This window comes from Cyberlindnera jadinii (genome assembly GCF_001661405.1).
Source record: "Cyberlindnera jadinii NRRL Y-1542 unplaced genomic scaffold CYBJAscaffold_2, whole genome shotgun sequence".
Classification (NCBI taxonomy): Eukaryota; Fungi; Ascomycota; class Saccharomycetes; order Phaffomycetales; family Wickerhamomycetaceae; genus Williopsis; species Williopsis jadinii.
Genome location: NW_017963653.1, coordinates 1,167,600 through 1,179,798, shown reverse-complemented (window position 1 = coordinate 1,179,798; position 12,199 = coordinate 1,167,600). Strand labels below are relative to the sequence as shown.

The 12,199-nt window shown below is 45.3% G+C and overlaps 8 protein-coding genes across 8 annotated transcripts; 6 read left to right on the top strand and 2 right to left on the bottom strand.

The window, feature by feature from the left end:
• CYBJADRAFT_51031 (uncharacterized protein) lies at positions 1-1,001 on the top strand. Its single transcript, XM_020217744.1, has one exon. The coding sequence runs from the start codon at positions 76-78 to the stop codon at positions 832-834; it is 759 nt and encodes a 252-aa protein (XP_020072682.1). The 5' UTR covers positions 1-75; the 3' UTR covers positions 835-1,001.
• Positions 1,002-1,167: 166 nt separating this feature from the next.
• Positions 1,168-2,046, top strand: CYBJADRAFT_123268 (urea carboxylase-associated family protein; the record flags this gene model as incomplete). Its single annotated transcript, XM_020212473.1, has 1 exon — positions 1,168-2,046. One exon carries the CDS (start codon positions 1,168-1,170, stop codon positions 2,044-2,046), a length of 879 nt encoding a protein of 292 aa, XP_020072681.1.
• Positions 2,047-2,524: 478 nt separating this feature from the next.
• Positions 2,525-3,480, top strand: CYBJADRAFT_166352 (uncharacterized protein). The gene has a single exon (XM_020214449.1). The coding sequence runs from the start codon at positions 2,996-2,998 to the stop codon at positions 3,242-3,244; it is 249 nt and encodes an 82-aa protein (XP_020072680.1). The 5' UTR covers positions 2,525-2,995; the 3' UTR covers positions 3,245-3,480.
• Positions 3,387-3,706, top strand: CYBJADRAFT_166351 (uncharacterized protein). The gene has a single exon (XM_020214448.1). The coding sequence runs from the start codon at positions 3,412-3,414 to the stop codon at positions 3,622-3,624; it is 213 nt and encodes a 70-aa protein (XP_020072679.1). The 5' UTR covers positions 3,387-3,411; the 3' UTR covers positions 3,625-3,706.
• A 251-nt stretch (positions 3,707-3,957) lies between these two features.
• Positions 3,958-7,197, top strand: PET309 (Pet309p). The gene has a single exon (XM_020214447.1). It carries the CDS (start codon positions 4,204-4,206, stop codon positions 7,012-7,014), a length of 2,811 nt encoding a protein of 936 aa, XP_020072678.1. The 5' UTR covers positions 3,958-4,203; the 3' UTR covers positions 7,015-7,197.
• Positions 7,198-7,219: 22 nt separating this feature from the next.
• On the bottom strand, positions 7,220-7,875 carry SPC3 (signal peptidase complex subunit SPC3; the record flags this gene model as incomplete). The annotated part of the gene is made up of 2 exons (XM_020212478.1): positions 7,220-7,670; positions 7,724-7,875. 2 exons carry the CDS (start codon positions 7,873-7,875, stop codon positions 7,220-7,222), a joined length of 603 nt encoding a protein of 200 aa, XP_020072677.1.
• Positions 7,876-8,115: 240 nt separating this feature from the next.
• On the top strand, positions 8,116-8,639 carry FYV7 (Fyv7p; the record flags this gene model as incomplete). The annotated part of the gene is made up of 2 exons (XM_020217068.1): positions 8,116-8,185; positions 8,243-8,639. 2 exons carry the CDS (start codon positions 8,116-8,118, stop codon positions 8,611-8,613), a joined length of 441 nt encoding a protein of 146 aa, XP_020072676.1. The 3' UTR covers positions 8,614-8,639.
• Positions 8,640-8,996: 357 nt separating this feature from the next.
• On the bottom strand, positions 8,997-12,129 carry CYBJADRAFT_183241 (uncharacterized protein; the record flags this gene model as incomplete). Its single annotated transcript, XM_020217067.1, has 2 exons — positions 9,101-12,129; positions 8,997-9,047 (listed from the first exon to the last, which is right to left on the bottom strand). The coding sequence occupies exons 1-2, from the start codon at positions 12,107-12,109 to the stop codon at positions 8,997-8,999; spliced, it is 3,060 nt and encodes a 1,019-aa protein (XP_020072675.1). The 5' UTR covers positions 12,110-12,129.
• Between the last annotated feature and the right edge of the window lie 70 nt (positions 12,130-12,199).

The window sequence follows — 12,199 nt, the reverse complement described above, 5'->3', positions numbered from 1 at the left end:
GCCACGCTACATCCGACAGAGGCACTACACGGTGATTTGGGTATCCTGCGCAAGGAGAATAGCGATTGTCTCGTTATGATTTCTTCCTCCGGGAAATCACCAGAGATGGTTCATCTTTTACAACACATCCCGCCTGAGGTGCCTGTTGTGCTGTTGACAAACAAGAGGACGAGTACGTTATCGGCACACCTGCAGGTCAAGTCGCTGCTGTTTGCAGAGTTGCCTACAGAGCTATCAGAGCAGACCATATACGGCCTTAATGCACCAACGATATCCACAACGTTATGCCTTGCACTCGCAGACGCCGTCAGCATCGCATTGTCCGAGGTGTATGTGTCAGATATCAACGAGAGGAAGCGGATATTTGGAGAGAGACACCCAGGTGGCTCCATAGGCGAAGAGTACAGGAGCTCGTCGCAGTTGAACTCGTTCCTGAACACACCGAATTTCAGCACCACGTCGCTGACGGGCGACGCGATGCAGAGTTACACTGCGAATGGACTAACACCAGAAAGCGATTCAGATGGAAATGAGACCAGGCCATATCCAAGAGTGGAGTTTGATTTTGGCATTGACGACAGTATCGACCTTGAGATGAAGGAGTCCATTGCACAGAACGCGTTCGTGCTTCACATCAACAACTTTGGTGACGAACTGGAACTCCTACGACAGATATCTGTATACGATTTCATCGTGGTTAACGAGACTCATGCCATATCAGCCTCAAGAGTCAGAGAGTGTATTAGACACGTCCACCTGGAGGGATACTCTGACGGGGAACGATACGAGGAGGTTTTATGGCGCGTCAAAGAGTCATTGGTAAGGGTCCAGTGACTCTGTGCGACGATGCCTTCATAGTCAATTGTATAGATTCATCTTGTTAATAGCACCCTCACCGTTGAAGTAAGCCAGAAGCTCGTACATAACCAGGGACAGCGTAGGAAAGCCAACTCCGCACCTTCGACCAATGGCGTTGCAGCGTTAAACTCCGGCGCTGCTTGGAGGTTTCGATTTCAAGCGGGATTTCAAGATAAATGATCAGTTGCACTATTGTTAGCGAGTCAACGGCGCTTTCCTCAGAGTCGGTGGGAAAGTATATAAAGACGGTAGAATGGACCTTTCCGATGTCGTAGTTTGCTAGTTTGCGCACTTCAGAGAGCAGAAGCAATGTCCAAACCCGTCTATAAGCCAAAGGAGAACCCAACGCCTGCCTACCTCCCAACCAAGGGCTCCATCTTGGATGTCAACAAGGAGTTCTACGATGCCATCGCCAACACCAAGGCCCGCGAGCTGGTTCACCGCGAGATCTGTCCTATCCGTAGTGGCAGGGCGTGGAAAGTGCCAGCTGGGTCCATCGTGCGTATCACGACACCAGAGGGCCCTCAAGTCTGCGATTTCAACGTTTGGAGTGCGGACAACTTCAGGGAGAGATTGTGGGCAGCAAGAACCAGACAGTTACAAGGTGCACATGTTCGTAAGTACGACCGCCTGTGGTCCAACTTACCGTACTTGAGACCACTGCTGACCGTCACTGGCGACTCTATCAGGGACCGTATGGAGATTGATCAGATCCACGACCTGCTGGGAACGAGATGTGATCCATACGTTGATACTCTTCTGAGTGGTGAGGATAACGATTTCCACTGCCATTCCAACTTGTACAGAGCGATCATCCCATACGGAGGCACTGAGTTTGACGTGCATGACGTTCTGAACATCTTCCAAGTGACAGGGTTGGATCACAAGGGCCGTTACTACATGGAGACGTGTCCTGCGATCCCAGGTGACTACTTTGAGTTCTTTGCAGAGGTTGACCTTCTGTGTGCAATCAGCGCATGTCCAGGTGGCGATTTGAGTGCGTGGGACTGGGGTGAAGGAGACGAGGACACCAAGGTTGACATGGTTGATTGCTGCAGACCACTGGGCATCGAGGTCTACAAGATCACTGACGATTCTCTGCTCGAGGGTTGGGAACAGCCAAAGAATGCCGGCTACAAGGGATGTCACGGGCTGAAGTTCCCAGTCTTTGAGAAGGAGCTCAAGTGAATGCTCGAACATCTGTGATGCGCGTTGTATGTACCATTGTTACGATATAGATGCCGAATAACATGCAATTGCACGATAGCTTCTGCAGCAGTGTTGTACCACTCGCTGATGGACCGTACACTATAATGGCAGGCAGCTGACAACTCCCCTGTAACAGCCAACAGCCACCAGTTAACAGCCACCAGTTAACAGCCAGCACCTAACAGCGTCCCACCACCTGGAAGAACCCCTGGCCACCGCGGGATAACATTACCGAATGCGACCTCGGTAGCCGATCAGATGGCCGCTACCGCACCAAGCGACTACTCTGTTGCTCGGATCAAGGAACCCGAGACTATGTGACCGCAATCTCCTAACAACGCTTGGATGGCCTGGCACCACCGGTGACCGCACTGGAGGGCAGCGCACCGGTCCGGTAGATGATCACAAGCAGTGTAGACAGCGTAGGCAGCGTAGGTAGAGGGGGAGCGTAGGCAGAGGGGGAGCGTAGGCAGAGGGAGAGCGAGAGGTTGCTATGATCTCATTGAGCGAAAGGGTTATCAACGGCACACAGAAAGCACCAGGAAACCTCAGGCCAACTACGCTACCCAATACACAGCAGTCTTATCACGAGGTCTAGGCCCGTCAGGTTGTAAGTTCCGATTCTCCATAGATTAGACGAGACAGATGAGAAAGTAAAAATTTTCCCGGTGTCTTGAGGTGCTTATCTGCATTCAATTTACAACCCTTTACAACCGTTTGCAGTAGGGCCACAGATAATTAGTCAGAACTGCTTGATGTAACTTTTGATGCAGAGATGACGTTCCGACTCCTTTCAGTCTTTCATTGGCATTTCCTGTTTTGTGGTATATAAAGCGTTGGTCATTTCCACCGGAAGATGTCTTTTGTTCTGTGCTGTTGACTTGTTCAAGAGGCTATAACTACTACTTTGAATACTACCACAACCAAGATGACACTGAGAATCAACACAACGCCGATCGAGCTCACCTCGCCAGAGGCGTACAACGAGTTCGTCAAGTCGCCACTGTGCAACGACTGCGCCACTGTCTTCCCAGATAACAGCGATCAAGGCTATATCTTGGATTCAAACAACGAGATCGTTGCCACCGTTGCAGGCGAAGTGAAGGACTCTTTTTACAACGCTGTTCCGACGTATGGCGGAGTGACCGCTGATGCTCCGCTGAAGAGCACGGTTTGAACGTGCACCGAGACGTTTACTCCTTGCACATTTGTTTGTCCTTCTCATGGAGGCGGGAGTTCCCCGCCATGAATATTCTTTTTTTGACTCCCTTGATGATAATGATTCCTTTACGCTCGCTTGCATTGTTCCTCTCATGATCCTACACGTTGCTCTCATCTTATCCGATGCCCCATGGCGTTGACTTCGACGGCCGTGGCGATGAACAACTTTTTCCCCCATTTTCTGGCTCTTTTATTACATTTGAGCCACTGGTCCTTTGTTTTGTTAATGTTTACACACTGTTGGATATCTCTTGGAGGTTGACTTTTAGAGGAACTTTGATCTCCCACACTGGTGTGTGTACTAAAGAGAGGTATGCCTACTACTGCTGCCATTAGTGTTGTGTCGTTTGCTTCACCACTGTGAAGCATCCGCTCTTCTTTTTCTTTGGCTTTAATTTATCTTAGACTTCTACTTTGATGGGTCTGTAGTACTGTTCATCCCACCAATGCCTCCCATTGGTTCTAATGAGTTGTAACCCTGTTCGTCACCTTCGTCTTCACCACAATGAGGCCCTGCCCGATGAGCCATAGGTGGAGATGTCCGGATGTGAAGGTGTCCGGATGTTTCCCGATAATTCCGACCGCCAGGGCCCTCGGGAATCGGAAAAAAATTCCAAAGCCCATCACAAAGACGTGCAAAAAAGTGGAACAATCAAAACAGCACAGAGAGCTTTTGTAAACAACTGGGCATAAATCACAAGCCGCTGATCTCAAGGGCATAGAAGACCGATAACTTGCACTTAGGACATACAGTTGTGCGCCCGATTTCCATCGCCATTGTTGAGTCTCCCAGGTTGTAGCGGCCCCAGTTGAAGCGGTTGATTGCACTGTCATTTTAAAGCATTGGCCGAAAAGTTTGGTAACAGAGATTCATAACCCGAATACAGATCATTTGGCGTTATCCCCCCTAATAAGATGTCTTCTCTAAGGCTACCACGGCCTTTACAACTGCTGGACCCAAGATGCACAGACCTGCTGAGTTGGAATATACAGACGTGTGGTAAATATTCGTCGTCGAGGCCCAAGAAGATGCTACAGAGTGTTATGGTGCCAAAATTGAATAGGATGGCCATAAGGAAGCTGAACAACAGGTACAGCTGGATGCTCAGGTTCGGATCTACTCTCGTGGAACACAACCACTTGGGAAGCACTGATAGTGCACGTCCTGCTGTGGTGACGATGGATTCGCTGCTGAACAAGAGCTCGAAATCTAGAGATGACATTGACACGATTGTGAAGCTGCTACCGACAACAGCGGACAAGGAATTACAGAGAGAGGCACTTCTATTGCTCCTACAGTACCATCGATATGAGGCCGTCTTACATCTCTTGGAGACGAAAACAAGAGATGCACACGAGGACTCATTACTATGGCAGGCCTTGGTTCTATCAAGCGACTATGAAGCTTTAAAGTCGTATGCCTCGCAGCTGGATTTCAAAACCAGAAGACTGGCTCTCAGCAGAAGTGTCCATTCGCTGCTCTCTCTGAAAAGGGTTAAGGGCTCTCTTCTGCTATGGCTTATAGTATCAGATATCGATTTCAAATCGTTACATTTGCTACACACCAGGAACTCTTCACAGCACATGGCCGTACTATACGGGATCATCTCTGCTGTGGATGATATCGGCCAGATATGCTCGTTAGCATCTCAGTTCCTACCAAAGGACCAGCATGAGAACTTTTACAAAACTGTATCATTTGCGGTTTACAGACTGGAACAGTTTGACAAATCTGTTCGCCTGTGGAAAGTTACACCAGATGAGTATAAGACGAGTACACAGCTTGTACATACTATAAAGGCATTGTCATATACACAAATGTATGGAAAGGCCATGCTGTTATATAAAGATAACGAGCCATTGCATACCCCAAGGGTCCAAAGGGCAATGATACCCATAGTTACGGGGTTGGACTATAGGGATGAGGCATTTGCAATAACAGAACAGTTATTCAAAGATGGAATTATGACTCCATACAAGTCTCTAAGAGTCTTAGAGACCTTGTTGAAGGACAAACGGTTTGAGGAGTTTGATATTTTGTCGGAGGATTATGCCACTTACTACAAGAAGCCGACACCAATGTTTTACAACGTGCTAATGAAAAGAGAACTGGTCAAGAAAGACGCACCGAAGTTCTTTGAACACGTGAACAAGATATACTCGTCTGGGCTAAAGCCGTCAGGTAAGACTTTTACTCTTCTGCTAGAACAGATGGCCAAGAAGGGAAGCATCACAACTGCGATGTCGTTGTTTGATATGCTTTCTAGACGTGAAAAAGGATTGAACATTCAACATGCCACACTGATACTCAAAGCCATGAAGAATGCAGATGATATCGATACTTTGCCTAAGGTTCTATCCACCATGAGGAAACTACAGATCGAGCCAAACGATAAATTCAGATATGCGCTGATGGAGTTACATTACCGATTCAACAACTACTCAGAGGTTCAGAAGCTATTCTACGAAGAATCAAACCACAACCCAGACCAAAAGATGCATTTGCTACTGATGAAAACATATCTAAGATTGGGTGATCTCACAGCTGCAAAGGCAACCTTGGAAGCAACGAAGAAGCTGTTCAAATCCCCACCAAAGGTACTGTACTCAGAGCTAGAGTATTACTGTTCTGAGGGAGATTTCGATAGTGCTTTGAAGGTGCTGAATGATATGAACACTCGTGGCTATAAGATTACCAATAAGCACTACGCAACATTGATGCATGGTTACAACTCTCACAAACAGTTTGAGAACACCCTCACAGTTTTCAACATGATTTCCAGAAACCGTGTTGTACTAAGCTCATATACCTACCATGAGTTACTTGTTGCGCTTATACGGCTAGATATAATCAACAACAAGAATCTCCAGCGTCCAACACAGGTTGTTGACAATTTGATGGAGGCGTTGAGACAGAAGAAGCTGCCTATCGACCAGATGTTGCACTTCAAGGCTATCAAACCGCTTGTGAGTGCATTCTTGAAACATTACAGACCAGCCGAAGCGAATAGACTGATGCAGAATTTCAAGGTCTTGAGACCTGATTTTGATGTTGATTATAACCTGAACTTTATGAAGGAAGAGCTGAAACTATATGCGTTGGAGAAGGATTGGAAGTCATTTGAAATTGTATTGCACAATTTCCAACAACGGGTCAAGAATACCATGAATGAAACTGCATCGGCCCCAAAGCACATGAAGAAGATTTACAACTCTGTCATCAAATCTATCTACTGTTACTACTCCCATGTTGGTGATATCAAGAGGTTCTACCTATTGTTCAAAGACTTAATCTTTGTCAACAACTTCACCTTTGATTCCAAGCATCTAAACTGGGTTGTACGTCGCTTCATCAGACAAGAGCAAACATTACACTACGGTTTGTACCTAATTGAGAAGAAGCTGATTGGTGGTGAAATATCAAGACGTATATTACGCTCAATCAACAAACGGAGAGCAGAGCAGAACCTTTTGTTGCTGGTGGCATCGTCCAAAGGCCCGTACAAGAGACCGTACTTGAGGACGGGTTACTTATATCGTCAAGAATTGGTCAACATGCTTTATGCCTACATCATCAACACAAGACTTGGCTCCAAACGCTCTGGAAGGGATAAGCTTGATGGATGGTCCGATCCTTATCTGTTCCTAAGAGAGAAGTATCCAAAGCTTATCAAGAACCTACCAGAGCTACGCTCAAAGCTATCCGGTGGTCATAAGAGACGTTGAAGGCGTGATCCCTTGTCATTTGAATTGTTCTTGCTGAGATTCACTTGGGACGTGGACAAACACCATGTACATAGAACACCTCATACCACTTTTGTCGCCCTGTCCTGATTAGTTGAAGCCTGATGAATACATTTCTTTTGAATTATATAGAAACATATACTACTAATATCGTCACGCTTGCTATGTTTATCACTTCTTTTCATTCCTAGTGTTGCTTCTGCTGTCTTTTCTTCATCTTCTCAGCTCTGGCCTCCTCACCTGTTGGTGGTGTTGGGAACACAACATCAACTTCACCAGTAGTCTCACCAGAGATCAAAATACCAACGTATGGTTGAATATCCCATTCCAGTTTCACTGTGGCCTCTCTGTTTCTGAAGGTATCTTCAACATCCCACACAGAGTACTTTGACTTTTCATTCTGGAGAGTGAGGTTGGCATTGTCCTTAGATGTGATGATCTTATCCCAGTAGGTGACTTTGTTAGATGAGCCTTCAGATTTACCAGGGTACTCAGCAGTGAGATAGACAAAGATTTGCTTGGTGTTCCAGTTGAACAGAGGCGTCAGATCAGCTTGGAGATCAAACGTCAATTTGTTATTCTCCTTCTCTTTACTTCCAACTGAGCCGAACCTTCTGCTCATTCTCACAGTGGCTTGACTATATCTCATCCGTTAGTAATGGTTCCAATCAATGACGGATGGAGAACTCACGGGCTAACGCCTGATATTGTGCTTGGTAAGTTGAAAGCTCCACCCTGCTGGAGCAGGGCATATGAACTGAGCGCAATAAACACCGAAAGAATACCAATCAAAGTAACCGCATGGTTCAAGACGTGCTGACCTCTCTGCACGATCGAAAACATCGTCTAAAGGCTGGTTGAGCTTCCTCCAAGTGGTTCAAGTATTGGTGATGATGCGCTTTGTTGTTCACTTTGGCGACCTGTGCTGGCCTCCGAAAACGGTAAATTCCGAGGCAGAGGCCCGGAACTGGCCCGATTAGGAAATGAATTTTTTTCCCTTCGCTTCAGCTCATCGCTTCTTAAACAATCTTTTCCACCAGTTTATGCCATAATTGCAGAGCTCGATTAGTCATTGGATACAGGATGGTTGAGCATAAGAACGGTCGTTTCCAGAAGAAGAAGAATCCGTATTTGGATAGAAGGGAGTCGAAGAGTAAGTTGATGAGTTGCTTTGCCGTTCTGCGAATGACATCCTAACGCTGTGATATAGATAGAGAGATCAGACAGGCTCTGACACATAAAGCCAGACTCAAAAGGAAATACCTCAAGGAGCTTGAAAGATCCGGAGAATCAGTCCCAGACAAGGAAGAAGTACATAGGCACAGAGTGGTGAGAGAAGCCGACAAGGGGCCGTCGTTCCAAGAACGTCAACAGATAGCTAAAGAGAGAAAGAAGTTCCTTCGAGAATTACGTGAGAAGGAGAAAAAACAGAGAATGGAAACGGTTCAGCTGAAACGTGAAGCAAGGGACAAGAAGAAGGAACTACTATCGCAGAAGACCAGAACTGGACAGCCTCTTATGGGTCCAAGAATCAACAATTTATTGGAAAAGATTCAAAAACAGTACGGTAATGATCAATGAAAACGTATCATATGGACACCGAATGTAGAAGCATTTGTAGTTCTTCATCCAGATTATTTCCATGGAGGGCATAACTGTGAAGAACGTGTTCATCTCTATGTGAAGCGCGTCTAAATTCATCCAACTTCCACAATCCCTTGCGAGTAACAGACGTTTCATGCTCGTCAAGTTTTTCCATTGGGGAGATGCCCTCATATTCGTTTTTTGTCAGCATGGTGAATACATCAATATCACCACCTATTCCAAACGACAGAAACCGTCTCAATGGACTTGGATACCAAAGTGGAGAAAATTTGCACTTCTTCAACCTGCTGATGTACCCAGTATATGACGTAAACCTCTTGCTATCATTAGAGACATACCCGGAAACAAAACAATACATCTTATTGGAGACGACACTCAAGCTCCTGTCCAACGTTATTGATGATGAGCCCCTGTTTAGAACATTGCTTTCCCAGAGGTCTAGTGTTTTATTGTAGTAGTGCACTGAAAGGTCCTTTGTCGTCACAGTGATCCCGAGTTCACCGACACTAATACCAGTGATTAATTCGTTGAACAGTTTAAGTGATATTGGTTCACTCATCTTTTTCTTGTTGTGGTCATACTGACATTTGTACAGCGTGGACCCGGAAGAATAAATGATCTCATTATCGTTTAATTGTTCAACAACCAGGACTGCTTCAGGTGCCTTTATGGAGTAAATCTCAAAACATTCAATCACATTGGCATCCTCAACGTGAACTTTGGGTTGTAATACTTTGATGGTTCCACCATTATTGTTACTGCACGCAACTAGTATGTTTCTGAATGACTTCTCAGAAGTTGGTAAGATCCATTCAGAAATGTGGTGTAAAGTTTCATCATTGCCAAATACCGACCTGTTCTGCTTTCTAGAGAATAACCTCGTCTCCAAAACTGTGTGCTTGTTGGTGAATAATAGTGTATTCTCTGTCATTATTGCGAATATGTTGAGATGACATATGTGTTGGATTTTCTTGGGAACTTTCCCCAAGCTGATTGTCTTCAAAACTGGTGCATATTGAGATGAGACATCAAACATTGTAAAGCCATCATCTCTAAGCATAGCGTATTTAGACCCAATTGTATGAATACATGAAAATACACAACGGTCTTTCGTTTCCTGGAATATAATGGGCACGGGGAACTTCGAGTTGAATTCTAGTCTCCATACTCCTTTGGAAATCAGTAAAATGTGATCATTGGCTAAATGAAATTCAATCGGCAAAGTGCATAATTGCATGTGGTATAGGTATTCTAAGTCAATACTCTCATCATTGATGTGTAGATTGTAGCAGATGTACTTTCCATATCGAGTGCTCAGATACACCATATCGCCAACTTGTACTAAATCGTGGAGTTCCTTGAAAGGAATAACGATTTCATCTCGAAACTCGAACCCGTTTTCTGTTTGTTCCCAAAATGCTAAACTTGATTGGAAGCCAATGACTATAAAGAACCTGTACTCAACAGCTATCACCCTGACAAAATTCGGACTGGTAGAGATCAAAAATTTATGAGGATCGCTAGTCCACGAACTTGTTTCGAGTTGATGTACCGTCAGAGTTGTACGGAACTCATCATTAACAACATCTTCTGATATGACGGCTAGTACTTCATCTAGACCGTGTGCCATTACAATATCCTCGGAGAAATCCTTTGTGATAACATTGTCCTCGTAGAAATCAAGGGCCATGATAGAATTGTCAGTAACTTGAATGCAGATATCGCCGAACCGATACATGTAAAGTGTTGGTCTCAACATATCAATCATGTTATCATTGATCTCAACCAGCGAATCGTCCTCTAACCTAAACATAAGCGTTTTATCGACAAAGGAAAAAATGAAGTAGAAGGAATCATTCACCTCATACATGTACACCTTAGAAGCCCGTTTCAGAGACGAATCTGATATCTCCTTTGTAGCAGAGTATCCCCTTTTTAGAAGTGACAAGTACTTGCCATGTGCTAACCACAATTCTTCATTATTGTCCTTATCCATTACAACAGAAACATCCCACAGAGGTGCCCAATTATCCCACTTAAGAATCATATGACCTTGGCTCTTTTCCAGCTTATCAGTGGCTAAAGAATCACGAACAATGTCATCAAAAACAATACAGCCACCATATGATAGATCTCTGGAATACACAAGGTGGTATTGTGAATCTCTCTTTTCCAAAATGAACTTTGAGATCTTTGGTATTCTTAGGATTGGCCGGATATGAATCTTCTCATCATATATCACAACAGAGTATATTGTGCCATCTTCTGTCGCTATGAGAACTTCATCGTCTGGATCTGGCGCTATAATTGGTGTTGTGGGCCTGAAGCAGCTCACGGGGAAGGAGCCAGGGAACTCAACACCAAGGAATCCTTTATCAGCAGACAGTATATTGTTGATTCCAACCACAATGATTGACTTTGGCATCATCATGAAGATCCTCTGTTTGAAGGGAATAACAAAAACAGGAATTTCAAAATCATTGTTCAGGAGTAATGGCGTATGCTCTGAAATTCTTCGTTCATCAATCCACCATTCATAGAGTCGAATAACGTATCTCTTTTGGGACGTTATCATCATGACACACAGCATCGCATGTCCACCAGGGACATCCTTCAGTGGATCGAGGAAGCAAGAGTGCAGGATTGTGCCGTCTACAACCAAATTATGTATTTGATCGAGCATGACACCACGTGGAGTTTGAGCACAGTAGTACAGCCGAACAATGTCCTTTTGAGCTGGTAAGGCTATAACAGAACCAGACTTGTGTACCAGGATCTCACGTCCCACGGTAGTTAAAGCATTGACGTCTTCAGTAGGGTGTGAGGTTCTCCAGCTTTGAACAACGTAGGGCACAACCCTATCCCCTTGAGCAAAGAACCTTATGAGCAGAACCAGCTGTGACATGACGGTAACAACAAGGGTGTCCTCGTCGAATAGTCCGTCACCAAGGGATGCACCTGGAAGAACGTTGCAAGCCCTCACTGCCGCAGGTAAAGGGAACACGGAGTCCTCACCAGTACTGATATATGATTGGTGAACACGCACTACAACTGAATCAAGTTCAGGCTGGTAGTCCTCAGAAACCTCATCATCCTTCACGTCCGCTCCGCTTACTGCACCTTTGGCCTTGGATTCGGTATACTTCAACATATCTGCTTCCAAGCTGTCGAAGCCATCAGTGTTGAATGAATCACCCTCAGGCACATTGAGCTCTCTAACCATCTCGGATGTCATTATATTACCATCATTCTCATTTCGCAGCTCCTCCAGGCCCTCCACAGGCTTGTTCATCGAGTAATTGACCTTGTAGATCGCCATAACAATGGGACTGGACACCACGGTGCTTTTCAGGGCACCGTGGTTAGCATCTTGGTCGCTTACAACGGCCTCGACCTCCACTGAAACGTCGCTGACATCAGTGTCGAGCACATCACCAAAGTCCTCTTCCCTTACCGCGCTGATATCGATCATTCCATAACCAAACCACCCGCTGGCTTCCCTACGCGCGTAGCAAATCTTGCTGAGTTCTTGAGCTTTGCTGGAAAACGTTCTCGGAGTTTG